This window comes from Nelusetta ayraudi, unplaced genomic scaffold (assembly GCF_046127955.1).
Source record: "Nelusetta ayraudi isolate G7.1 ecotype Tasmania unplaced genomic scaffold, CSIRO-AGI_Nayr_v1 ptg000006l, whole genome shotgun sequence".
NCBI lineage: Eukaryota > Metazoa > Chordata > Actinopteri > Tetraodontiformes > Monacanthidae > Nelusetta > Nelusetta ayraudi.
In genome coordinates this window covers 2,417,910-2,442,395 of record NW_027466056.1, presented here as the reverse complement: position 1 = coordinate 2,442,395, position 24,486 = coordinate 2,417,910, and the positions used below count along the sequence as shown (strand labels likewise).

The 24,486-nt window shown below is 48.3% G+C and overlaps 4 protein-coding genes across 12 annotated transcripts in view; 1 reads left to right on the top strand and 3 right to left on the bottom strand.

Annotated features, from left to right (window-relative positions):
• The window catches only part of stat1a (signal transducer and activator of transcription 1a), a 106,764-nt gene that overhangs the window by 15,358 nt on the left and 66,920 nt on the right, over nucleotides 1-24,486 (top strand). The gene's annotated exons all lie outside the window — the stretch shown is intronic.
• LOC142880614 (tubulin alpha-1A chain-like) lies at nucleotides 1,099-2,954 on the bottom strand. The gene is made up of 4 exons (XM_076014556.1): nucleotides 2,824-2,954; nucleotides 2,531-2,753; nucleotides 2,294-2,442; nucleotides 1,099-2,190 (listed from the first exon to the last, which is right to left on the bottom strand). Exons 1-4 carry the CDS (start codon nucleotides 2,824-2,826, stop codon nucleotides 1,213-1,215), a joined length of 1,353 nt encoding a protein of 450 aa, XP_075870671.1. The 5' UTR covers nucleotides 2,827-2,954; the 3' UTR covers nucleotides 1,099-1,212.
• On the bottom strand, nucleotides 3,862-14,609 carry bin1b (bridging integrator 1b). Of its 8 annotated transcripts, XM_076014507.1 has the most exons (18): nucleotides 14,153-14,608; nucleotides 10,799-10,879; nucleotides 10,602-10,656; nucleotides 10,397-10,491; nucleotides 9,651-9,746; nucleotides 9,303-9,410; nucleotides 8,874-8,966; nucleotides 8,454-8,539; nucleotides 8,205-8,280; nucleotides 8,080-8,135; nucleotides 7,928-7,972; nucleotides 7,592-7,634; nucleotides 7,022-7,153; nucleotides 6,712-6,789; nucleotides 6,128-6,148; nucleotides 5,395-5,448; nucleotides 5,203-5,304; nucleotides 3,862-4,843 (listed from the first exon to the last, which is right to left on the bottom strand). In XM_076014507.1, exons 1-18 carry the CDS (start codon nucleotides 14,231-14,233, stop codon nucleotides 4,742-4,744), a joined length of 1,404 nt encoding a protein of 467 aa, XP_075870622.1. In that variant the 5' UTR covers nucleotides 14,234-14,608; the 3' UTR covers nucleotides 3,862-4,741. The 8 variants fall into 8 exon arrangements, with proteins under 8 accessions (XP_075870622.1, XP_075870623.1, XP_075870624.1 ...); XM_076014508.1 differs by lacking the exon at nucleotides 7,928-7,972 and having other exon boundaries at nucleotides 14,153-14,609; XM_076014509.1 differs by lacking the exon at nucleotides 6,712-6,789 and having other exon boundaries at nucleotides 14,153-14,607.
• LOC142880674 (indian hedgehog B protein-like) lies at nucleotides 14,979-23,799 on the bottom strand. The gene is made up of 3 exons (XM_076014658.1): nucleotides 22,775-23,799; nucleotides 19,549-19,810; nucleotides 14,979-16,462 (listed from the first exon to the last, which is right to left on the bottom strand). The coding sequence occupies exons 1-3, from the start codon at nucleotides 23,072-23,074 to the stop codon at nucleotides 15,768-15,770; spliced, it is 1,257 nt and encodes a 418-aa protein (XP_075870773.1). The 5' UTR covers nucleotides 23,075-23,799; the 3' UTR covers nucleotides 14,979-15,767.

Below are 24,486 nucleotides of genomic sequence, written 5' to 3'. Positions count from 1 at the left end.
ATGATTTGTCAGATGTGCGTCCAGCAAGCTGCTTTTAAGGAGGCGCAGCGCTAGGCAACAGCTCGGTCTGTTGTGGAAACTGGAGGAACTGAGGGGCGCGAACGCCATCTCCTTGGATGAACGCACAGGAAAAGGAATTCACCTGCTTTGTTCTCGTTCAATGAACAATGGATGTCCGTGTGCGAAATAGTACAAATGGCCTCGAAATATGACCCTTTACTTTTAAATCCCTACAGTCCAGTTTTGTGTCATAATTTGAGGACTGTCACTGACTGTTGATCATTAGGAATTGGCTCAAGCCTGCACAGATACACAATTTTATTGGTCAAAACAAACAGACACTGAGATCAGAACCCCCTTTGTGCTTTTAATGCACGATATACATTCTCTTTACTATTTTCTTTTTGACACAAGACATGAAACATATCCGTCCCCTGAGTGACCTGAATGGGATTTTGTTTCAGATAACTGTTGCATCACCGCCTGCTTGGTTGTTGTTCATTTGCAATGCACAGGTACGCTTAGGGCATAACATTGGAGAGGACTCGTCTCTCAAAGGCGCGTGACACTTGAGAATGTTGTTTCTGTTCTCTGGAGGTAGGACAGTGGCGGTGTGAGTTAAGTTTTCAGACAAAGACACTTGGGCTTTGTGTTCATATTAAATTGCGTGGACACAAGACATGAGTCTAACCTTATTCAACAGACTAACTGGTTTTCACATAAATGCCCCCAGCGACTGAATAGTATTGGCTTCAGTAAAGTATTCATAACTTGAGGAATGTGATCCATACGTTTTTAATGAAGAGATCTACTTTCAACTCAGGGTTCCTGTGTTGTTTCAGAACACTTCCCTGTACTGTGCCACTTCGGAAGATGCCATTGTATGTCTGTGCACTCCCCCAGTCTTGCAACTGAAGGTTACCCTGGAGATGCAGCGCTTGCACCCGCCAAGTAAGAACTGGCAGAACCAGATCTGCTTGAATCAGTCTTATGTTTTTTAGACCGTATTTGGGTTGTTAGTAACAGTCGGTCACTTTGACACTGCCACTCTTTGCAAAGTGACAGAAGACACTACATAAGATCACAGCAAAAAAAAAATCAGAGGGCAACAATTTTGGCTTTATTTGCTTTGTACATTCAGATCGCATACAGGGAATAGGAAATATTGTAGCTGAATACAGTTGCATTTATGCATTCAGGTTCTTGGTACAATCAGTACTCCTCTCCTTCCTCATCCTCGTTTTCGATGCTGTCAGTGCCCACCTCCTCGTAATCCTTCTCCAGGGCGGCCATGTCTTCTCTGGCCTCAGAGAACTCTCCTTCCTCCATCCCCTCTCCGACGTACCAGTGGACGAAGGCCCTCTTGGCGTACATCAGGTCGAACTTGTGGTCCAGGCGGGCCCAGGCCTCGGCGATGGCTGTGGTGTTGCTCAGCATGCACACGGCCCTCTGCACCTTGGCCAGGTCTCCTCCGGGAACCACGGTGGGAGGCTGGTAGTTGATGCCCACCTTGAAGCCTGTGGGACACCAGTCCACAAACTGGATGGTGCGCTTGGTCTTGATGGTGGCGATGGCCGAGTTGACGTCCTTGGGCACCACGTCGCCGCGGTACAGGAGGCAGCAGGCCATGTACTTGCCGTGACGGGGGTCGCACTTGACCATCTGATTGGCCGGCTCGAAGCAGGCGTTGGTGATCTCGGACACCGACAGCTGCTCGTGGTAGGCCTTCTCCGCTGAGATGACGGGGGCGTAGGTGGCCAGAGGGAAGTGGATTCGGGGGTAGGGCACCAGGTTGGTCTGGAACTCTGTCAGGTCCACGTTGAGGGCGCCGTCGAAGCGCAGGGAGGCGGTGATGGAGGAGACGATCTGGCCGATCAGCCTGTTGAGGTTGGTGTAGGTGGGACGCTCGATGTCCAGGTTCCTGCGGCAGATGTCGTAGATGGCCTCGTTGTCCACCATGAAGGCGCAGTCAGAGTGCTCCAGGGTGGTGTGGGTGGTCAGGATGGAGTTGTAGGGCTCCACAACGGCCGTGGACACCTGAGGAGCCGGATAGACGGCAAACTCCAGCTTGGACTTCTTGCCGTAGTCCACGGAGAGACGCTCCATCAGCAGAGAGGTGAAGCCAGAGCCAGTTCCTCCTCCGAAGGAGTGGAAGATGAGGAAGCCCTGGAGCCCCGTGCACTGGTCAGCCTGGATGTGTTTCACAAATCTAGTCAAGGTCAACTGAAAACTAGTGATTCTTCAATGATAACCCGTGATATTAGAACTGAAATTTTACATTTAGTGCACTGACCAGTTTACGGATCCTGTCAAGAACCAGGTCAATAGTCTCCTTGCCGATAGTGTAGTGACCACGAGCGTAATTGTTTGCTGCGTCCTCCTTTCCAGTGATCAGCTGTTCAGGGTGGAAGAGCTGGCGGTAGGTTCCGGTACGCACTTCATCTGCCAGTAACCAACACAAAAATTTTTTAAACCAAAACCGCAACACTTTGCAATGTTTTACAAGCTTAAAATGAATTTGTGTATTTACCAATGACAGTTGGCTCCAGATCAACAAAAACTGCTCTGGGAACGTGTTTCCCAGCTCCAGTCTCACTGAAGAAGGTGTTGAAGGAGTCATCGCCTCCTCCGATGGTCTTGTCGCTGGGCATCTGACCGTCTGGCTGAATGCCGTGCTCCAGGCAGTACAGCTCCCAGCATGCATTACCCATCTGGACACCAGCTTGACCAACGTGGATAGACAGACATTCACGCTAGAAAAAATATCAGAAGTTAGTCATTTTTGATCACCGTTTGGGGTCAAATCTGAAGTGGCAGGCTCACCATGGTTATGGATTCCTGATGCCGACTTTGAGGACCTGCAGAGGAAATGTTGTGTTGTCGTGCCTGTTCGGACTCCCAGCCTACTTATAGCCCATTGGAACTCTATGGCAACACACTGTTGTTTGGAGTAAGCTGGCTTAAGCAGTAGGTTAGAAGCCAATGATTAATTCACACAAACATGCCCTGACACACATGACTGATCTTCCTACCTGCAGCAAAGGTAATGAATAACTCTGGAGCTCGTTTGGGCTCAGAGGTGGCAGAGCAAACTGTAAATATTTATTAAAGAAACAGGAATGAATAAAGTCATTGCTCCATGGGAGGTCTAAGTTGATGATCCTCCTCTTTTCTTTTCTTTTTTTTATAAAGTTCCTTAGTTTTGTTTTAAAGGCCTGGGCATCTCCACATCCTTTTACCACAACTAAAATTCCAACTGATATCTATCACATTATCCAGCTTTCATTTAAGGACGAAGATGAGTCCTAACAACTAAAAGGGTTTAAAGACTTTTATGCAAAAGAAAACCCAGCTAAAGGTCAAACCTGACAGATATTCTTTCTCTCAGCAAGAAAATTATTTGTTTTTACACATTTATTCACAGTTTTCCTGAGTTTTCCCAAGCTTATGCTTTCAATTTCTGGCAATGATTGTGTCCCATTTTATATTCCTAGAAGAGTCACTCTGCCCATTCTTTGGACCGAGCTATATGAACCACCAAAGGTTTTTTTTTGTTTTTGTTTTTTTTTTAATTGAGTCCCCTGTCAAATTAACAGTTAAGAAGGTTTTTTTTTTCTTGACAAGGCCTTGCTGTTCATTTGGAACAGAAGCAGGCCTCCCCCACTCCCTCGCCTCTGGGCCTAAGCTGCATTGTTGTGTTTTCCACATGATTGCCTGTCGCTGCTGTCACAGAACACTGTGTGGAGGTCACCACTACTGCTCTTTGTGCACTGTGAGTGAATAAGCTGTCTGGAGTTAAGGATTCCTGTTGGAATCCACATTCAGGGCAAAAAATTGAAAGAAAAACACTGAAGCACAGCACATGTTTCATTTGTCTTTAATTTAAATTGACTGGATCCAGCAGATGGTACTTTTTGTTGGTGTGATTCCTCATTTAATCGTTTGATATGTAAAAACACGGTTGAACTACTTGATCAAGGAGAGAAAAAAGGCAATTTTGAATTTGAAAACTAGAACTAAAGCCAAGCTCTGATCAGAGATGGCGATTTTGGAGTATAAAATACACTCTTTCTGCGTCTGTGTTTGAGATCTAGACTTCAACATGAATAAAAATTCGGCAGGTGTATTTGGTTCAAGTGTTTCTGCATTTCAACCGTCAATGCAAAGACACTTTAAAAAAAAAACTGCATTAGAAAATGTGAGTCATGGCAAAGTCACCGCGATGGCCTGCAAAATTGTTGCGAAAAACTTCTGTTCCCCCTTTAAAAAGAAATGTGAAGAAACATCCGGACAGCGTCCTGTTTGTCCTCCACCTCACAACAACACTGGAAGACATCAAACATGAAATACTTCACACATTCATAGATCTGTTTTCTTTGCAAAAAAAAAAAAAGGAAAATGCAAACTCTGGCTTGTGTTTTCAGATGCTTACTATTAACATATAAATAACTGAGGCATAGAAGAATGAAATAAAAGCAAAAAAAAAACTGATGAGAAATCCCATTTCAGATTTAGACTTTGCATTATTTGGTGATTGTAGGTAAATCCAGTGCTTCTTATAAACTCCGATCATTTAGTATTACAGCTGTTGAGATGTCCACGACTAGTGTGTGGTACATGTGGGTTTACAAACAGACATTAATAAGCATGTCTCCATGTGATAACTTTCATTCAGGGGCACGGTAGGAGAAGAAGAAGAAGAAGAAGAAGACTTTTTTTCCACTCTTGCATGTCATCGACCTCAAACCTTCTGGGTAAAGTTCTCGGGGAAAACTCCTTTAACTGAAATATCCTTGTTCTGTGCCCAGTGAGACTCCTTCACTCCCATGAGCCAGCCATCGTCCTGTACACAGAAACCAAGTGTTAAAAAGTTTGTTTTTTTTTAAAGTTTCCAGCTCATGACCCTGATTAGGGCAGCAGTGACTGAGCCGACGTTCCACATACCACAAATACTTTAAAGTTTACCACAAATAAATTTTCTAGCACTTGTTGCCCTCTGGGGTAAACAAAATGAACGTACTGGGTTTAAATTCACACTGCAATTTTAAGATTGGCTGAAGTGAAGAAATCATTACTGCCGCCCAGTGGTCCATTACCACTCACTGCTTGCTGAATGTTACTTGACAGGATGTGGGCTGTACTTGACACACAGAGAGTCAAATGTCATTGAGGAGGCTAAACCAGAACTCAGCAGCGTCTAACCTGTTCGTCTGGGTTGTCAAAGGCCAAAGCCAGCACCATGTCTCCAGTCTTCAGCTCCAACTCGTCGTTGTCGGTGGCAGTGTAGTCGTGTATCGCTTTCACCTGGAGGGCAAAACACAACCGGGATGAATGCTTTCAAGGTGTCGCGCACCAATACGTCGTTATCACAGCGGCCTGTACATGTATTCCTACCTTGTAGAGGAATCCTGGAGGGAGTTCACCCTCGGAGCCATTGGCTACTGCGCTCTTTGCCAAAGAACAGAAAAAGCAGGGGTGTTACAGTCGAGGTGCAAAGTCATACACATGTAGTTTTTATGGCTGAGAGGAAAGTGGAGCGTCCAATGAAGGAAAAGAAGTGGGAAAGTTTTCGCTGTTTGAGAAGGATCCTAAATGGTAGTTTAAATCCTGTTTACTGGATCCGCCTCCTGTCCAACTAACCCTACCTGGTCCTCGCCATCATCACCCCAACCACTCTGTTCCACTCTGGCGCCATCGTCCTGCCAGCTGGGCTCATTGTATGAACTAGCACTGCAGCCGCCTTCGTAGTTCCAGCTCTCCTGACCTCCGGCCGCTTGGGCATCGTCCCAGCTGGGCTCCGCGTGACCCTGAGGCTCGTTCCCATCATTGTCCCACCCACCCTGGCTCTCCGCCGGGCACAAGTCATCGCTGCTGTGCTGGACCGGATGCTCTGTGGGGGTTTGTTCTTGCTACAAGAAGGGCCAGGTTGGTGGGACATGGTTTGGAGGCGGGAGGGTGTGTAGGCGGTAGTAGGATTTAAAAGGTATTTTGGATGAGGTTGGGTTTGCGGGTTTGACGGAGGATAGCGAGCCAAAGGATGGAAGGTTTGAAGAGTTAAAGAGGTCTACTGGTAAGCCACCAGAGAACTCAGAAGAAGAAGAGCCGTTCATGAGAAAACTATCCTTACCCACGAGTCCCACGACGGTGCCTTCCGTGGGGCAGTAAAGGACAAAGAGAATGAGTGGCATACAATTCTGGAAGTCCAAAGGGGTATTTTGCTAATCGAATTTTGAATTTAATTTAAGCTGCCATGAAGAGTGAAAATGAAAAGGAAAAAAAAAAAAAACATATCTGTCCAAGTATAACCAACTCAACCACAGTCATCAGTCAGTTTGGGATGAAGTGGATTTGCATGCATAAGGAGGTTTGTGTAGGCATGCACATGAAAAGCCATGCAGTAGAAATAAAGTTAGAGAAGTGCCCTGGCTCATTTCCCCATGCAAACACACACACAAACACACACACAACACACACACACACACACACACACACACACACACACACACACACACACACACACACACACACACACACACACACACACACACACACACACACACACACATTAAGTCCTCAGCCGCAGAGCCTGACTCAAATGTCATTTCCTTGCACGAGGACTCCAGTCCTCCAAGGACTTAATGACTCTCTGGAAGCAAAGCCCAAAAGGAATCCCGGTCTTCGATTCCCTCGGCTGTAGCCAGACCCACCCACCTTCATGGCTGGAAATGTGGTGGGCTGTAAAACCTCCACATCCCAATCCAGCAGGTTCAGCCCTGACCAGGGGTCAGACTGCTCCACACACCCGCAGACACACACACAAACACTCTGGTTAAAAATAGTTGGTGCAGCTTCTCAAGGTGTCGTTCTCTTTTTTGTTTTTTGTTTTTTACAATGCAAATTTTTTTTAATGACAGAAAGTGTCAGACGTTTAAATGTAGTTCATATTTTAGGCTTTTGTGGCATTTGTGCAAAAATTGTGATAGTTTTATGAACCAAAACCATCTCATTGTACGGTCCTGACCTGGTGTGATGTGCTCATGGTTTCTGTGTCGAGCTCCGAGGCCTCGGCTTCGGCTTCGCTGGGGTCATTATGCAACTTCCTCTGGTCTGGAGACGGCGTTAGTTGCGGTCGACTTGGAGGAGGACCAGGCCTCTGCAGCGGCGCGTTTTTTCGATCCAAAACATGCCACAAACACACGTGCAGACATGCCAACACAAGTTAAAGGAGAAACAAAATTAGTGTACCGACAATGAGGGATGTTTTAATTTTCAGGTTTATGAAGCCGGTAAGAGTTGAGGTGCTGTTAGACATGCTGACAGGGTGCCTGAATGAAGTGTTAGTCAAAGTTTGTTGAAATTATTTTTGTTCTGTTTGTTTCAGAGAGTAGAGACGTCGGTCCCCACCACTTGTAAAGCGCCCATCGTGGGCGGAGTCTAAATAAAAAGCCAGTAGGGAGGTAGAGACTTTCTTCTCTTCTTCCAATGAAGAAGTGTCCAGTTCCTATCTAAACTACAGCTGCAGCAAATCCCATCACTTGGCTTCATCCCAGACCAGCGTGTGGCCAATCAAGAGCCTCTAACGCTGACATACCTTTGGTGGTGAGCTGGCTGATTCGCTGTGGTTGGCCTCCTCGCTGAGGAAAAAAAAAAAAAGGGAAAACAGTGAACGAGCGTCAGTGTCAGACAGACCTGGAAGACCTGAGCACATGCAGTCCTCAGTTGCCCCCACAAGAGGGAGACATACAACAAAACACATGCTGTCTCTGCAAGCAGGAGTGGCGCCTCCTGCTGGGCGGGTTTAGTCAGCGCAGCTCACTGATTCCTGCACGCAAACGCAAAACCTGCATGCTGACCAAATCAACTTCTTTTTTTTTAATTTAATTTAATTTAATTTAATTTATTTATTTATTTATTTATTTATTTTTACCTCTTGGCACCTTCTTCTGTCTTTTCTGCTGCAGTACCACCTTTTCTGCAGTAGAGGACATTAACTCTCGTTTTCTTTCCTTGTGTTACTGTGAAACCTAAGACAGTGCCTCTGGCCTGAGGCTGGGCCGGGACAGGCCGGGTTCTACTCACTTGAGCTGCCGCTGCTCCTCCAGTTTGGTCATGATGTCATTCAGGTTGTGGCTGAGCTGCGGGAGACACGACGGATCAGTACGACAACCGGCTGGCGGCGCTTAGAATGCTGCCCTGTCACTCACCTTGCCAATCTCCTTGTGGAACTTCTCCTGATGATTTGCCAGACCCTGGAATGCAGTGACATAGATGCCCACACGGCTGCAGGAAGCACACACACACACACACACACACACACACACACACACACACACACACACACACACACACACACACACACACACACACACACAGACAAATAAAAATAAATAAAAAATCTTTTAATGGTTCTCATGCAGGAGGATTTTCTGGATGAAGGTCAAGAAGTTCCTCACTTGTCAAACAGTGTCGGGAGCTCGTCCTGTAGCTCCACGTTCAGCTCCTCGAAAATCTTCTGAGCTCGGCCCAGGTCTTCCTCAGCCTGTGAGCACACACACACACACACACACACACACACACACACACACACACACACACAGGATTAACATTACACGTGAACGTCCTCCTTCTGCAACTGTGATGGTTATGAAAAGTTCCTCAGCAGCAGCACATGCAGGCAAACATACAGGGTTCAACACTGACAGGAGATTCAGCTGAGAGATTCCAAATTAATCGGACCTATTGGCCAAAATGTGTAACTAGAACTCATGCAAGCAGCGACACAGTTTTTGTGCCAGGGTATGTCTGCCTGTGCGTGTTAAAGGTGGGGGGCCAGAAAGGGGGCGGAGTCAGAGACCAACCCCTCCGAGATTCACCTGGTTGTAGGAGAGGTTAGTCTGGGCCACCTGGTGGGCCGATATCAAACCCTGAGCCCAGCTGGGAGCTGCCATCTCCAACAGGGCTGCTGGCTAACCGCACACACACACACACACACACACACACACACACACACACACACACACACACACACACACACACACACACACACACACACACACACACACACACACACACACACACACACACACACACACACACACACCATGCAGAGAGAGCAGAGCAAGAGGACGTGCAAACAGGTTAGTAAACAATCAGTCAGTCGTCACATTAATAGGCACAATGCAAAAAAAATCCAGAACATTTTTTTTTACAAAAGCCTGAATACAGCAACCACCTCAAGCCAGGCATTCCTTAAATTCTCAGTGTGACACCAGACTCAAACGTGCAAGACACCAGCCACACACCTTAGCGATCTTGGCCTCGTCCTTCTTCTTGCCCTTCTGCAGGCTGCCGAAGTGATGCCTGGCGCTGTCAAAGTCCACCATCTTCCTGTCCCGCTTGGCGATGCGAGCCTGGAACCAAAACACCAGGCAGCAGCATCAGCATCTCCAGCAGTTTGTCTTGAAAAAATCCAAGCAGGTGACATTGTCCGAATTTCATCCGAATTTCATCCGAATTTCATCCGAATTTCATCGAATTTTCATTTCATCCGTGAAATTTACAGGCAAACTGGCTGGCTGGTTCAAGAATTTGTGTGAAAACTTGAGCAGCCGGAAAACCTTTTCTTCTTGGCAGAGAGATGAAAATCAAACCTTGATGTCGGGAAACTGAGCCAGGTACAAGTCCATGGAGGTCAAACACTTGTCTGTGAGGCTCTGGTGGTAGTCCAGCCACAGGGTGTCCGTGTCCTGAAACACCAAGTTCATCCTTCATCTTAGAAAATTCATCTTTTTTTTATCCTATTGTGCCTTTGTCTTTGATATTTTATCGCAGTTCTTCGTTCCTTTGGTGCATTTTGACTCCCAGCAGCCTGAACAAAAATGAACTTTCATTCTACCTACAAAGCAAAGCTACAACAGCACAGATGTCTTTGCTGCTCACTCTGCTAACTTCCTATTCATCTATGATCAAGACCCGCTAAGAGAAATGACAGAGAGAGAAGTAGAAGAAGAAAATAAAGGAAGCTCTGCGTCTGTCTGGTGTCCCCCACGCAGAGCTGCACCGTAGAGCCCATTCTTTCATTCTTTGCTTGCTCAGAAAGTTTTTTTTTGGGGGGGAAAGACAAAAAAAAACGACCCTCTGTGATGTCACAAAGGGCTTCTAGGGGGAGGGGGGGACACCAGTCTGAGCTTTTACCTCCAGGATAATGTCCATCTCCTTCTCTATCATCTCCTGCAGGGCGGAAGGAGAGGAGCATGCAGTGGAGGAGAAGAGGAGGTGTTAGTAGGAGGAGGAAGAGGAGGTCCAGAGGAGGAGACGGAGCAGCGACAGTTGTTTTCAAAGTGTAAGTGTTTTGGTTTTTTTTAAGTTTAATTTTGTTTTTTGAGCATTTTCTCACCTCCGCCAGCGTGTCCATCTCCTCTTTGCCAAACCATTCGGGTTCGTACATGTCAGCCAGACAGTCCTGCAGCCGTCGCGATGCATCGTGCATGGCTAGGAAACACACACACACGCACACACACACACACACACACACACGCAGGGTAGAAAAGTCTTGTCATCAGCAGCAGTTTAACCGGTTGTGTTGCCTTTACTGCGCTCACTTTTCACCGCCACCAGGTAGGCCTTCAGGTCTTTGTGCAGTCTGGTGCCCTCCATCTGAGACGACACAACAGCAACAACAACAAGACCACTGTGACAGGGTGAAACACTGACCCCTAGGGGCGGGGAAATGCATTATTATTAAGAATGGTTCTTTAAGGCTGCTGCTGCTGCTGCTGCTGCTGCTGCTGCTGCTGACCGTCTGCTTGTTGAAGTTGGCCACCATCTCCTCGAACGCAGCGTCCCGGGTCTCGTCGGCTTTGCCGAGCTTCTGCATGACCTGCACAGGAAGAGAAAAAATTTAATCTGTCTTTACCGCAGCCCATGCCGGAGTTATAAAATATCTTCTTTTCACACCCTGAGAAAGACACAAAAAAACAGTGACATTAGTCAGTCAGTTTTAGTTGTCCGGATAAACGTTCTCCCTGCAGCCATTCAATTCCAAGGTGAATCTGGTGTAAGTGACGCTGCCATCGTCTCCACCTGCTGTTGTAATCCTGTGACAGACACACAAAACCCCCCCAGTGGTTGCCAGAACCTCACAGGGGACTTCCCCTGCTGCTGCCACACACACACACACACACACACACACACACACACACACACACACACACACACACACACACACACACACACACACACACACACACACACACACACTAGGGTCTTATAAATAAAAGTAAATTTTCCACAGCTTCTACAGTTAGACAAGAACAAATACTTGATCTTGTTGTCCTGGTAGTAGGGACCGGGACCCTTTTGTATGCCACCAGGTGCATCTGCGGGGTCATCAGCTGATTTATGAGCCAGCAAGGTGGATTAATAATAGCTGAGTAAGATTTTAAAACTGAAATGAACTGTGGTGAGGCATTTGAAAACTGTTTTTTCTTCCTCTACTAACTAGGTTCTGCATCATTTCCTCCCCCGCACCTATTAAAATCCCATCCTATATTTGGCCCCCACAGCTGCTGCATCCCTCACAGCGCTTCGTTTCAACGCGACACCCGGGATGATTCCAGACAGGTCGCAGAGGGCTCACATGGCCACCACGGGCGGCCACCTGCGTGCTCGGAATAGGGAGCCACGCGTCTTTAAACTCAGGTATAGTGGAAGTTATTTGGGGCTTTTGCAAAAAAAAGTGTGTCCATCATCCGGGGAGGGGTGGGAGGTGTGTGTAGATTCAGTTCAAGTTCCCACAAACACACCACACACACACACACACACACACACACACACACACACACACACACACACACACACACACACACACACACACACACACACACACACAGGGGGAAAGTTTGGGGTGTATTAAGAGTGATGTGAAGCGCTAAAGATAGATGTACACACACAGAGACACATGAGCCACGCCCACAGCACTGAGGCATGCTGGGAGTTCTGGAAGGGACAGGTGCGCAGCCTCGCAGCTCCACTTGGCTCTCATAACATCAGATCCAGGCGGCTAATCGTGGTGTCGGGCTAAAAGCGACACACGCCTCCTTTCTCTTCTGCAACGCTGTTTTTGTTTGGATTCCGCAGGGGGAGGACAAACAAGAGGGGAAATGGGGGGCGTTCCCAGCATGCTGTGACCAGTTCAGGAGCAGGTGACATGACACCAGCAGGACTGAAAAGGGCTGGATTATCTGGACGCATCGGTCAAAGGCCGTGAAATTCCAAAGCAGTTAGACACCAAATGGGGCAAAACGAGTTCCAAACTCAAAAGGCGGCAAACGACACAACTGACAGCTTCGAGGACTCAGATGTGGTCTGATTGTTCAGCAGTCCAATGAGGCGACGCTGAGCGTGAGGAGGGCGGCGTGCCAGCAGACGGGACAGCTGAAGCCGACACCCTCCACCCCCTCCACCCCCCTGCAGGAGGAAGATGATACTTTGACCTTCCTCTGAGCGGAGCGCCGGGGCCTTGACGTCCATCCCGGCCGCTGCTAAATGCTGCCTCACTACTCTAGAAGCCACCCCGAAAGTCGCACTCACACGTTTCTATACTGGCACAGTCAAAATCAGAAACCGTGACCCAGCGACACGCTGCAGAGCGAGCGTGTGGGAAGCAGGGTCTTTACATATCACTACGCAGAGTAACAGTCAGTGTTTACACCCGGTTTTTCTGCACAGTGTAATGCAGAAGAACTCTAGGTGGAAGGTTACGCCACTGTCGGTGAAGAAATAGTTCCAGCGCGAGCGAAGCGGTGCTTTTTGACTACATTGCTTCCACATTTATTTTACAAGCTGGCATCGCTGGCCTGGATGCTGCACTCTAAATGATCAGTGGATTCCAGCCCAGCTGAATTTCATCTTCGCTTGCAGTTCTGATGCTAAGCTAATGCTAACATTGGCTCATCCCAGCAAAAACAAAGAGAAACTCAGAGATTTGGCAACTGAGATTTTGGACCTTAAAAAAAAAAAAAAAACACTCAGATCTTGAACGGAAGCCACTCTGAAAGACTCGAGAGCCTCGATGGACGCCAGCGTCTGAAATATGTGCAGCTGCTGCGAGGAATGAGCAGCCAGCAACCAGTGGAGGGCGACGGGGTTTGAGTTACAGCCGGCCCGAGTCTTTTTGTGGCTGCGAGGGCCGAGCTGGTGGCGGGTTCGACCCTGGGACGCTTGAACGCATCGGATGTAAAGCAAAGGGGTGAAAAAGGAAAAACCAGCGAGATCTGGCCGTTAAAAGCAGGCTGTGTGGGCGAGGGAGAGGCCTCCTGGTGGCGCTGAGGTGATTAAAGGGTAAAACCTCAGCAGGCTTAAGCGACAGGAGTGATTAGGATGGACAATAATAACTCGCCCGACACACTGTTGCTGCTCGGGTTTCATTCCGCCACTTTTACAGCTTGGAAATCCTTTTTTACTCCAAAGAAGAGTGGCAAGCAGGTTCCTGAATGCACCACCACAGAACAATCCCTCGCAAAGCAAACTGTTTCCATTGTTGAGGGTCGGTTTTATTGCTCAGAGGCACCTGGTCAGTGACCCTATTGGGGAATTGAAGCATCTTTTAGCCTCCATCTTAAAAATTACACCTAATTCTTTGACCATTTTTGTCCACAAGTTGGTTTCTTATTAAGAGTGATTGCCTTAAAAGCTCTGTAGGGCTGCAACATTTTAATGAAAGACACAATTGAAGTGTTGAATTGGTAACTTTAAGGCCTTGATCCTAAAGGTTTTAGCAGCATGTTAGGAACACATCACTAGAGAGCATCAAATCTTCAGTCTGTAAAACACTGCATTTGAATTCTGTATTATTTGTAATCTGCAAATGCATAATAAAAATAAGAAGAAAAAAGATAAGAAAGAAGAAAACATGCTGAACCTTTGAAGGCTGAGTGACATGTGTGATGATACTTGGACACTCGAGTGTTTGACCCCAGTTGTAAAGTGTATTTTTCTTTTCTTTTTTTTTTGGCGAAATATTCATTTTGCGAGAATATCACAACCAGATTTTGATCTGAAGATTAAAAAAAAAACAAAAAAAAACAAAAACATAAATAAATAAATAAAGTTTACTAGGTTGATCAGTCTTGTGTGTCTCCAGCTAGTTTACCTTCTCCTGCGCCCTGGTCAGCCTCTTCTGGACGTTGATCGCCAGTTTCCCGGCGGTGACACCTTTGCCCGTCTCGGCCATGTTGTGCACGGAGGTGGAGGTGGAGGAGGAAGAGGAAGGTGGAGGTGCTTCCAGAAGAAGCGGTGAAGAAGAAGGAGAAAAAGAGGAGCCGCGGCTGAAGGTGAGAGCCCTCCCTCTGGTTGCGCCAAACCCCCGCCGAGGGTGCCTCTAATCCCAGTGACAGCTCCTTAAAGGTGCAATGCGTAATTTAATCCGTTCCCTGTGCGCTGTCAACTGCGATCATTTAAAGTGGAGGAGCAGTAAAAAAGAAAAGAAAAAAAGAGAGCAAAACTGGAGGCGCAAATTGGAAGAAGTTTGGCGCAGCGCACAGCGGAGCGGAGGGTTTTCTCGGCTCTCTGCTGTTAATTGATGGAGACCTGAGCTCGATATGGAGACATATTAAGTTTCGAGTCGCCGGTCATTCTCTTAAAGGCGCAGCGGCCTCGTTATTATTAGCCGACATCTGTTGCATGCAGGCACGTTGCGCGCGTCTTTCTTATGCGTTTACGCGCAGAGTCAGTTAGGAGGGGGGGAGGTGGACAGGGGGGCTAAATCAGTCCCGCGCACGCACGCACGCACGCACACACTTACAATGCCGATACTTACAAAAAGGTGCGTTCCCGTGCCGCAGGACACGAAGAAATAAACAGACGCAGATTTTTTTTTTCCACATAATTTAATTTCAAAAAATATAATCTGCTTTGTTTCCCCTCTTTGTTTTTCAATATCTCATAACCCGTCTGAGATACATAAACATTGTCGAATTTGTGTGTGTGTGTGTGCGTGCGTGCGTGAGTGTGTGTGTGTGTGTGTGTGTGTGTGTGTGTGTGTGTGCATGTGTAAACAAAGACCACTTTAAATACACTCTGTAAATATTTATATCCGGACGGTGTGTTTAGAAAAGAGCGCTGCGTGAAAATAAATCCCTGAACCTCGGAAAAAACAAACAAAAAACAAACAAATCTACACAAATAAATTTGTTAAACTGATAAACATTTGGAAAAACTCGACTCCTGAGAACTCAAACGCAAATGTCAGTGGCCTCTGTGATGTCATAAAGGGCCAGTTTTGTTGCCTTTTTTTTTTTTTTAGCAGCTCCTGGGGAGTTCGCCAGTGTTACTGTCAGATCACTGCTAGATAACACTGGTTATAGACATTTTTTGCATTGTGTGGACCTTGAAAAAAAAAGTAATTCAGTGCAGTCTGTCAGTGTTTACGTCTAAAAGAATTTGGTGTGAAACATCGGACCCACGCTGCAGCAAGGAAGTGAGAGTCAATAATTTAAATGGTAGTGTTTGTTCAAAGTGTGTTCGGAGCCTCTCAACCTCTTCAAGTCTGATTTCAAACTGAGCTCGTGGATTAAATAAAAGGTCGTTTTTAGAGGGGATTGTTGTTCTATGGCTTCCAAGTCGTTTCCTGTCCAGGTTCGAGGCTCTGGGAGGCTCTGGGAGGCTGTGGGAGACTCGGTCCGCGTCCATGGAAAAATCCCAGACAGCCCCCAGCAGGGGGCGATCACGTCCCCCCCCCTCCTGTGCACGTGGACTCGCCCCCTGGCTCACCTGTGGTCCTCGGTCACGCCCAGTGGGTGGAGCCGCCCCGAGTCCAGCAGCATCCTGCCCAGCCAGTGCAACAGGCGCGGGTACCAGTGGACCCCATGGCCCAGGCCCCGCCTACCGGCCCCGCCCCAGCGGTGGGCCAGCCTCAGCGGCCCGAAGGCCCAGTGGGCCACGGCGTGCTGCTCCAGCACGGCGTAGCAGGACGCCAGCACACCGTCCACCACCAGCGTCCCCTGCTGGGTCAGCGGCGCAAACGCGCCCCGGCCCTTCCGCACCCCGACCCGGGTGACCCGGGAGAGCCGGGCCCCAGCTCCAGTCCCGCCTCCGGACACCAGCACGCACTGTCCCGGCCGGGCGTCGCTGGCGTACAGCGTCCTGAGGGCGGCGCGGTCGGGCTCGGCCCCCTCCGAGCAGTTCCCCTCGGAGACAAAGACCAAGTGGGCGGCGGTCAGGGTCAGCCGGGGGCCCATCTCCGTGTGCAGGGTGTAGAAGAGCCTCCAGGTGGCCGGGTCCCGGTCCAGGAAGGTCAGGACCTCACTGTAGGCCAGCTCGCCACCGCCGCCGTCGTTGTCTGCCAAGGCCAGGACGCGCTCGCCGGGTCGGAGGTTGGCGACGGGCTTGCGGCCGCCGCCCTCTAACGTCACCAGGGCGTCGCCGGGGAAACAACCCCCGGATTTAGCAGCTACTGAGTGGTCTGGAAGACAGGAAGAAAAAGTTTATAAATCGTCATAATTCATAATTCAACACTAAATATCAAAATTGGGATTCTGGGCTTTAACATCCAATAGCTTTTCTAGAATTAACCATGTGATGCTGCTCCATGATGAAAAATAAAGCTCCATGTGGCACTTTTGAAAAAAAAAAAAAAAAACAGATATAAATGGACTAGTAAGTGAGCCACAGCAGCATAAATAAAAAATAAGTGTTTTTTTCTGCCTTTTATGGTCTGGCCAGGAACGGCCTCCATACTGAGACCTTGAGCACACAGTAAATCTCCCTCAACTCCCTCTGGCTAAATATTGACTCTTTCTTTTTCATTCCTGCAGCAGAAATAAAGGAACAATCAGCAGATAAACGCCGCTGTTCGTGGCCCCTCCGCCGCCCGGCCTGTGTGCACATGTGCGTGCCTCCCCCGGCCTGGTCCGAACAAAGCGGCCCCTGAAAAGCTCTTGAAAGTGATACTTGAGGAGCGTCTCAAGTCTATCTGGGGATAAATATTTGGGGAAGGTAGGAAAAAGCCAAGGCCAGGTGATAAGATAAGTCACCTGAAGGAGGAAGGAGCGAGGCAGGAAAATACATGTAAAAAAAAAAAAAAAAAAAAAAAAGGACAGCCCAGCAGGTTAATCATCGGACAGAGCCAGTCACATGACTCGGGTTCAACTGCAGGACGGCGAGAAACCGAGGCAGAGTTCAGCTTGCTGCCTTTGCGTGCAAAATAATTCTCATTTTTCTGCCACTAGTCTGTAAAAAAGTGACATTGCTGCAGAGTTGCAGACTGCAAACTCCACGTGCTCTCAGCTAAAATTCTTTTTTTTTCTCATCAATTCGCATCGGTGAATAGAATTTTCCTGCTCATGACTATTTTATCAATATAATCATTCTACTTTCATTTAGTTTAAACTGAGCCTGACAGGTGCCAAGATCTATTCGAATTTTTCCAAATAAAGTTTTTATAAAATTAAATTAAATTAGAATTTAAACATTATGTTTTTTAAAAACGGAATAATTGTGTCATGTAATTGCTTCCTTTCATCCTTTTCATTTGTGGAGCTGGTGCTTTGTTGCCCCCTAGTGGCTCCTCCGTCTATTAAGCGAAATGGGTAGGCTTTCTGTTTCAATCATATTGCAAATTTAAAAAGATAAACAGGAGAAAAAAAAATCTAGAAAGAAATCATAAAAAGATACCAACTTGATTGGTTGCCCTTCTGATCAAGTCAAGGACTGGGCCCTCGCAACCCGATCTGGGAGGGAAGAAGAGAGGAGGAGAGGAGGAGGAGGAGGAAGGTAAAACAGAGGTGAAGTAGGAAAAACGGGGGACAGACAGAAGGGGGAGAAAAAGTGGTTACCACTCAGAGCAAAAAAAAAAAAAAAAATGAAAAAAAAATTCTTGACAAGACGGTGGGACTTTCAGCACTCCGGTGTGTCCAACCTTGAATGGCACGTGTGTGTTACATTTCATGAAGGCCACCGCCGCGTCTGTGGTCACACACGGCTGAGTATGTTGGACCTTCATGCGAATTAATTCTAACGCGAGTTTCCTTTGGCCCGTCACCTTCGTTAGGTTTATTTGTTCAACTGAAAAGGGCTTTATTATACGACCCCCCCCCCCCCCCTCACTAACCATGAGTCTTTACCCAAGCGAGGACGCTTGTTCGAACGCAAAACAAGGAACGAGTGGCTGAGTTCACTCTAGACAAAACCAGAATCTACTGATTTGAGAGGTTTAAACCCAGTCTTCTCGCTAAAGATTAATAGTCAGTAACAATCGTTCAAGTTCAGAGTCAAAGCGAAGATCTAACTTTAGGCACACAAAAAATTTAGAAGCGAAAAAAACAACAACAATCCTTTAAAATGCCAATGGATGCCACAAGATGGCTAACATTTACCAAGACTATTTACCACGAAATCACTGGCAAACAGGGTAAAATATACTGAAACAAGCTCACAACTGCCTTGCACAACAACAACAACTGTCAGTCAACAACATCTGCAACAGACTAATTATTATTATTTCCCATGGACACAATATAAGTGCACTAACAAAAATGAATGTACGCTACACATATAGAATTGTGTTAGAGGTTAACGCTTGCGCTGTGGCTACTAAGACAAGCCTGCATGCTTCCAATGGAGAACTTGGTTCGGGGGAGAAGGAGGGAGGTGTGGGTGAGTGGCACACGAGAGAGGAAAGCGAGAGGGTTGGCAAAGCGGTCAGATGGCCCCCCAAGGCGAGGAGGAAGCGAAAGGCTGAGGATGTTAGCGAGGAAGGAGGGAAAATGGGATCTGCTGTTGATAAGCAAGTCATCAGTTGCTCAAAAGAGTTGCATTAATCACTTTCTCTTTTGTGTTGTTTTTTGCAGCTGCATTCCAACTACAGGTACAAGTAGTGTTGCCAACTTTCATTCAGAAAAATAAAGGAGGCCTCCCGCAGTGCTCGTGGCAATGACCGTCACAGGCCAGTGGCTCGCCAGCAGTGGGAAATGCTAACTTAAAACAGGGTTTCAAAAAAGTATATGGTTGATATAGTTTGAACTGCTTTGTTACCAATAGACATTATAAATTATGTTTAAATTGTATGGGAATCTTTTAATTGAACATATTTTTACACAGGAATCAGTAAAGTGCACGTTGGATGGCTTTTACAAAGAAATTAAATAAATAAAGCTGAAAAGAACAAGCGATCCTGATTCACAGCATAATCTATGCAAGCTACTCAGCCAGTACATACATAATAAATTGTGAATGGGTTGCCCAATAGTATTGTCTGCAGCTACATGGATTACGGTTTTGAATGCAAACTCTATGGAAACGAATGTGAGTTTGCATCAAAATAAATTTATGTTCAAGACAACTCAGAAATATGGGACAAACACCATTCCATATCGATTCAAAACGGGTCGCACCATTTCATTGTCAATACAGGACAATTCTTTATTTTCAGGGACGGTTGGCAACTCTAGGTTCATGGTGCTTGAAGCCTCATTAGTGAAACACGACAAGGTGCGGAAGGGTCACGGGGAGGATATTCCCGGCCTGTCTCGGCCCGCCTTTTTCGCTCACCTGATTTGACGCTGCAATGGATGTGGGCCTTGGACTCATAGTAGACCCAGTCGAAGCCCGCCTCCACCGCCAGCCGCGCCAGCATGGCGTACTTGTTGCGGTCGCGGTCCGACGTGGTGATGTCCACCGCCCGGCCCTCGTAGTGTAGCGACTCCTCCGAGTGGTGTCCGTCCTCGTCCCAGCCCTCGGTGACCCGCAGCCTGACCCCGGGCCACAGGTTCATCACCGAGATGGCCAGAGAGTTCAGCTTGTCTTTGCAGCGCTGCAGATGGACGGACAGAGGGACAGACAGACAGACATCTGTTATGACCTTTGACCCGTCAATCCCAATCCTGTTTACGCTATTAACCCAATTGGAAAAGAGCCGTTAAAGGGCGCACAGGAAGTGCTTCAGCTGTGCAGGAAGTGGTAAGAATCAAGAATCTGACTGGCTGAGTCTTTCTCAGACAAGCACACAACTTTTCTTTCTTTCTTTACATTCAGTTTGGGTGACAAAAGCAGGAAACTGCCCTCAAAAAACCAGAAGAAGAAGAAAAAGAAGAGCAACAGGAAGTGACTGCAAGCTATGCTACGGCTAACAGAGGTTAGCATGGAGGCTGCACAACAAGACAAGAAAAATGCGCCAGGACCCTCTTTGGATGTGACAGACAGAAGGTCAGTCAATCAGTATTCAAAGATCTTCCTAGAAAGGCCCGCCCTCTTTTTTCCAATCAGCTCCTATTGGAGTGGATTTGAAAAAACAGTGTCTCTTGTATGACAGGTTCTTATGAATTGGGAAAAATTTGGACAAACAGATGCGAAGAATTATGGTAATTTAAAAAAATTGTATTTGTATTTAATATGTGTTGTATTTCTTGTTTAGTCCCATGGAATGACCCAATCAGAATCACCCTCAGAATCCCCCCACCCCCCACTCTCTCCCAACTCAACAGTGTTTAAACGGGCCACTAAGGTCGTGGCCGGAAAGCACAGCATAGGAAGCCTTGTCTTTTCTCCTGCACAGCCTGAACGCGTCTCTGTCTTAAGCGATGCTGCGAATTCATGACAAGGGGGCCTATTAGCGCGTGAAAATTTTAAAATAATAATAATAATGAGATTAGTTAAAAAAAAAAAAAAAAAAAGGCGAGATGAAACGACCCAAACGTCCGTTTCCATGCCGGCTGTGATAAGAATAGCTCGCGGTGCTCCGGCGGCCACAGATGCCTTTTCACCAGCGTTGCAGCGGTGCCAGTGTTTTTACTGCGCGGTCAGCGCGCCGAGCCGGACTCCATAAATCAGACTAAAGATTTTTGTTGGGTCTCTCCCTCTCTCTCTCACCCCCTTTCAAGGTGCGCGGATCGGCGGGGGTTTTCTGTAGGAGCCGTGTAAAAGTACCAAAACCGCGACGCTTGCGCAAACATTGGACGGGCCGGGTGACAACACGAAGCCTATGTATGTAAGTGAGCGCGAGAGAGACACCCCCGCGAGCAGGTCGCGTGGCGCCTTATTTTATTATTGGGGGGCAGAGTGGGGAGGTGGGGAGTGGAGGGGAAGGATCTGCAATAACGTTAAATCACGGCCACTCACTTTTACGCACCCGGGCGTTTTTACGCACAGATCTGTGAATTAAAAGGCCATCCATCCATCCAGTGGGCGGAAGTCAATCAACTCCCCTCTTTATTCATTTTGCACGCGCACGTACGAGGCAGAACAGCGCCAATTAAAAGAGACACGTGACCTTTTAAGAGGCAGCGCGGTTTGGACAAAGTGAGGAGGAAAAGAAAACAATATAATTTTTTTTTTTTTTTTTTTTAAACAAAAAGGATGTTGAAGGAAGAAGGGGGAAAAAATACAGTTTAATTAAGGGCCTCGATACAAGTGAAGCTATTTCTGCACGTGTGCTGCGAAAACACGCACGCACGTATATACACACACAAATTGGGGGGAAGGCAAAGCGGAAAAGTAAAAGACAAACGGGATTCTGTCTCCTGCGGCCTGGAGCCCATAAATTGTGCGCAGCAGGTCAGCGGTAAATTGACTTGGGAAAAAAGGGGGGAAATGTCTCTTTAGAGACGAGGCAGCGAGAATCAAAAATATCTTTACGCATGAGAGAAGAAGAAGAAGAAGAAGAAGAAGAAGAAGAAGAAGAAGAAGAAGAAGAAGAAGAAGAAGAAGAAGACAGCCGGGCTTTCCTCGGTGCTGCGCGCACGTCACTGACGGCTCCATCGCGCATGGCACCGTGAGGAGAAGAGGGGAGCGAGTGCGCGCTTTTTAAACTACTCCCCCCACGTGGGTCGCGTGTGGACGCCCGAGGAAGCCCGCGGTTCACGGGGAGCCGCATATAAATACTTTCATTTCTGGTTGAAAATGGGGGAGTCAAATAAATTCCAGCCGCTGCCACATCAGTGACGCTGTCGTAAAATATATTTTTTATCTGACAGTCCCCCCCAAAAAAGGAGACTGTTAAGCGCGACTGACCGCGGCTAAAAACGGTAAACATCGGCACGACCCGAATAGGCTGATTCTTTGTTTTGTTTTGTTTTTCTTCCCCCCATCCCCCCACCCCCTCCGAGGACCTGAAAACACGATGTAAAACAGAGGACATAGTGTTTTTAATTAAGACCGACCGACGTCTCCATAGGTTACATTTATAGCACTGGGGTTGCCCTCGTTTTTTTCTCTTTACGCAGGCTGCCCGCAGTGAACCTGTGGCAGTGTGACACACACACACAACACACACACACACACACACACACACACACACACACACACACACACACACACCGCTGTGTCAATAGCTGCAAGGATTCTTTTTAGCTCTGACTGGAAGAATGGCTTATGCAAACACAAGTTATCAGTATGTCACAGCAGTGAGGGAGGGAGGGAGGGGAAGAAGGAGAGAAAATCCACCTCACACCGATCAGCGCGTTCAAATCTGTCTGTTACTTAAAGGAAATAAAGAATCTGAGGCTCGCGCCTCGGAATGATTCTGGAGCGTCACAGCAAACGGAATCTACAACAAAAAGCGCGCCTTTATTATCATTTGAGTTACTTTAAATCACTTTAGTTGCGCGGACCGGCCTTGAGTCAACAGAAAAGTGATAACAAGCGTCCACGTGTTGAAAGATGGAGCAAAGTGCACACGCACAACACAACAGGTCTCCACACCAGCAAAAAAAAAGAAAAAAAAAAAAGAAAACAACATCTCCACCTCCAGCTCCTCCAGCAGACGGACAGACAGCCTCACCTGAGTCATCATGCGGTCGGCGCCCGTGTTCTCCTCATCCTTGAAGATGATGTCCGGGTTGTAGTTGGGCGTGAGCTCGCGGAAGCGCTCCGAGTTGCGCGCGATCTTGCCCTCGTACCTGCCGCTCGCGCCCAGCGTCTTCTCGGCCACGTTGGGGCTGAACTGCTTGTAGGCGAGCGGCACCAGCTTGCGCGGCGAGCGCCTCTTGCCGTAGCCGCGGCCCGGCCCGCAGCCCTCGCACGCCGGCGGCAGCAGCGAGGCGAAGCCGGCGAGGCAGGTCACCAGCGTCGGCAGAAGCATTCCGAGGCTCCCCCCCTCCCACCGGAGTTCCCCTGGAGTTTCTTCTTTGAAAAAGTACGGGTCCCCCTCTTCTTCCTCTTCCTCCGCTCCCCCTCCCCCACCCCCTTCTCTGCGACTCTAGAGCGGAGGTGCGGGCGCAGGAGCCGTGCAGCCGGACTCCCCGGAGGAGGTGGCCATTCCTGGCGCGCGTGGAAAGAAAAAAAAAAGTCTGTCTGTGCGCCCGCCGCTTTCCGTCGGAGTGAGTCTCCGCGAGCCGCTCACGCGCTCCTTTCCCGCGGCGCACGCGGAGGCCGGGGCATAAATAGGCGAGGTGAGTTTATCTTGGCAGACAGGTTCAAAGCCGCCTCTCTCTCTCTCTTTCCCTCCCTCTCTTTCTGTGTGCGCGCGCGTGTGTCTGTGTGAGACAGACAGACAGACAGACAGACACGGAGGCGCGTGCTCCGCGCAGTCTGGCTGCGCCTTGTTGGGCACGGCGGTCAAAGGGTGTCCCCGCAGCGGTTTCTCTGCCTCTCAATGCGTCCCTGTGGCGCGCAGGGGCTGGTTGGCAGCGGCAGGGAGTGAGAGAGAGATCCTGGAGGAGGAGGACAGAAGAAGAGGAGGAGGAGGAGGAAGAGGAAGGGCGCGCCCTGCAGGACCTGGCCCTCTGCGTGCGCGCTCCCTCTCCTCTCATCCGTGTTGTCACACGCACAACGCGACGCTGACCCAGCTGGCGCCCCCCCCCCCCCACCCCCACCCCGCCTCCTACCACCTCGCGCGTCCTTCGAATTCAAGTTTAGACGCAGGTGCGCACACGCGCCAAGGTCCTGACGCGCCAAAACTTTCTCACCCTAGTTTGTCCCTCTCTCTCCGTCTCTCTGTCTGTCTGTCTCTAAGCAGTTCCCTCAGTGACATAACAAGCATGTCGGCGGTTGTAGGTGAGGAACCGGATGGCAGGCACACAGAGCCAAAGACAAAAACACCCACAATCCCAGGCGCCGGCGGCAGGCTGGCAAAGGAGGCTTTTTTTTGCCCTTCAGTCGACCGTGACTACGGAGGTTGGAGTCCGTCGGAGGAAGTCTGGAGCGTCAGTGGGCAAAATCTGGATGTCACAGTGCAGCCAATCACATCACTGGGGGGCAAACTGATGTCTGCGGACCGTCAGGGGGACATCAGATCAGCTCAGAACTGACCTCTCGCATTGGCTGGGAGAACTTTAGAGGAGCGAATGCCAGAGTTTGAGAGGACGATGTGTCACTTGCAATATTCTTACAATTTGTTTACACGTGACACTGAAATCCTCCATACATATTCCGACAGACTGAGCTCCTCTTTCTCATTTGCAGTGACGGCACGGAGCCTCCGCTTCCAGTGGCACTGCAGATTTACAAGGAACACTTCCAGGAAGTAAAGCCTGTTGATGCAACTCGATGCCA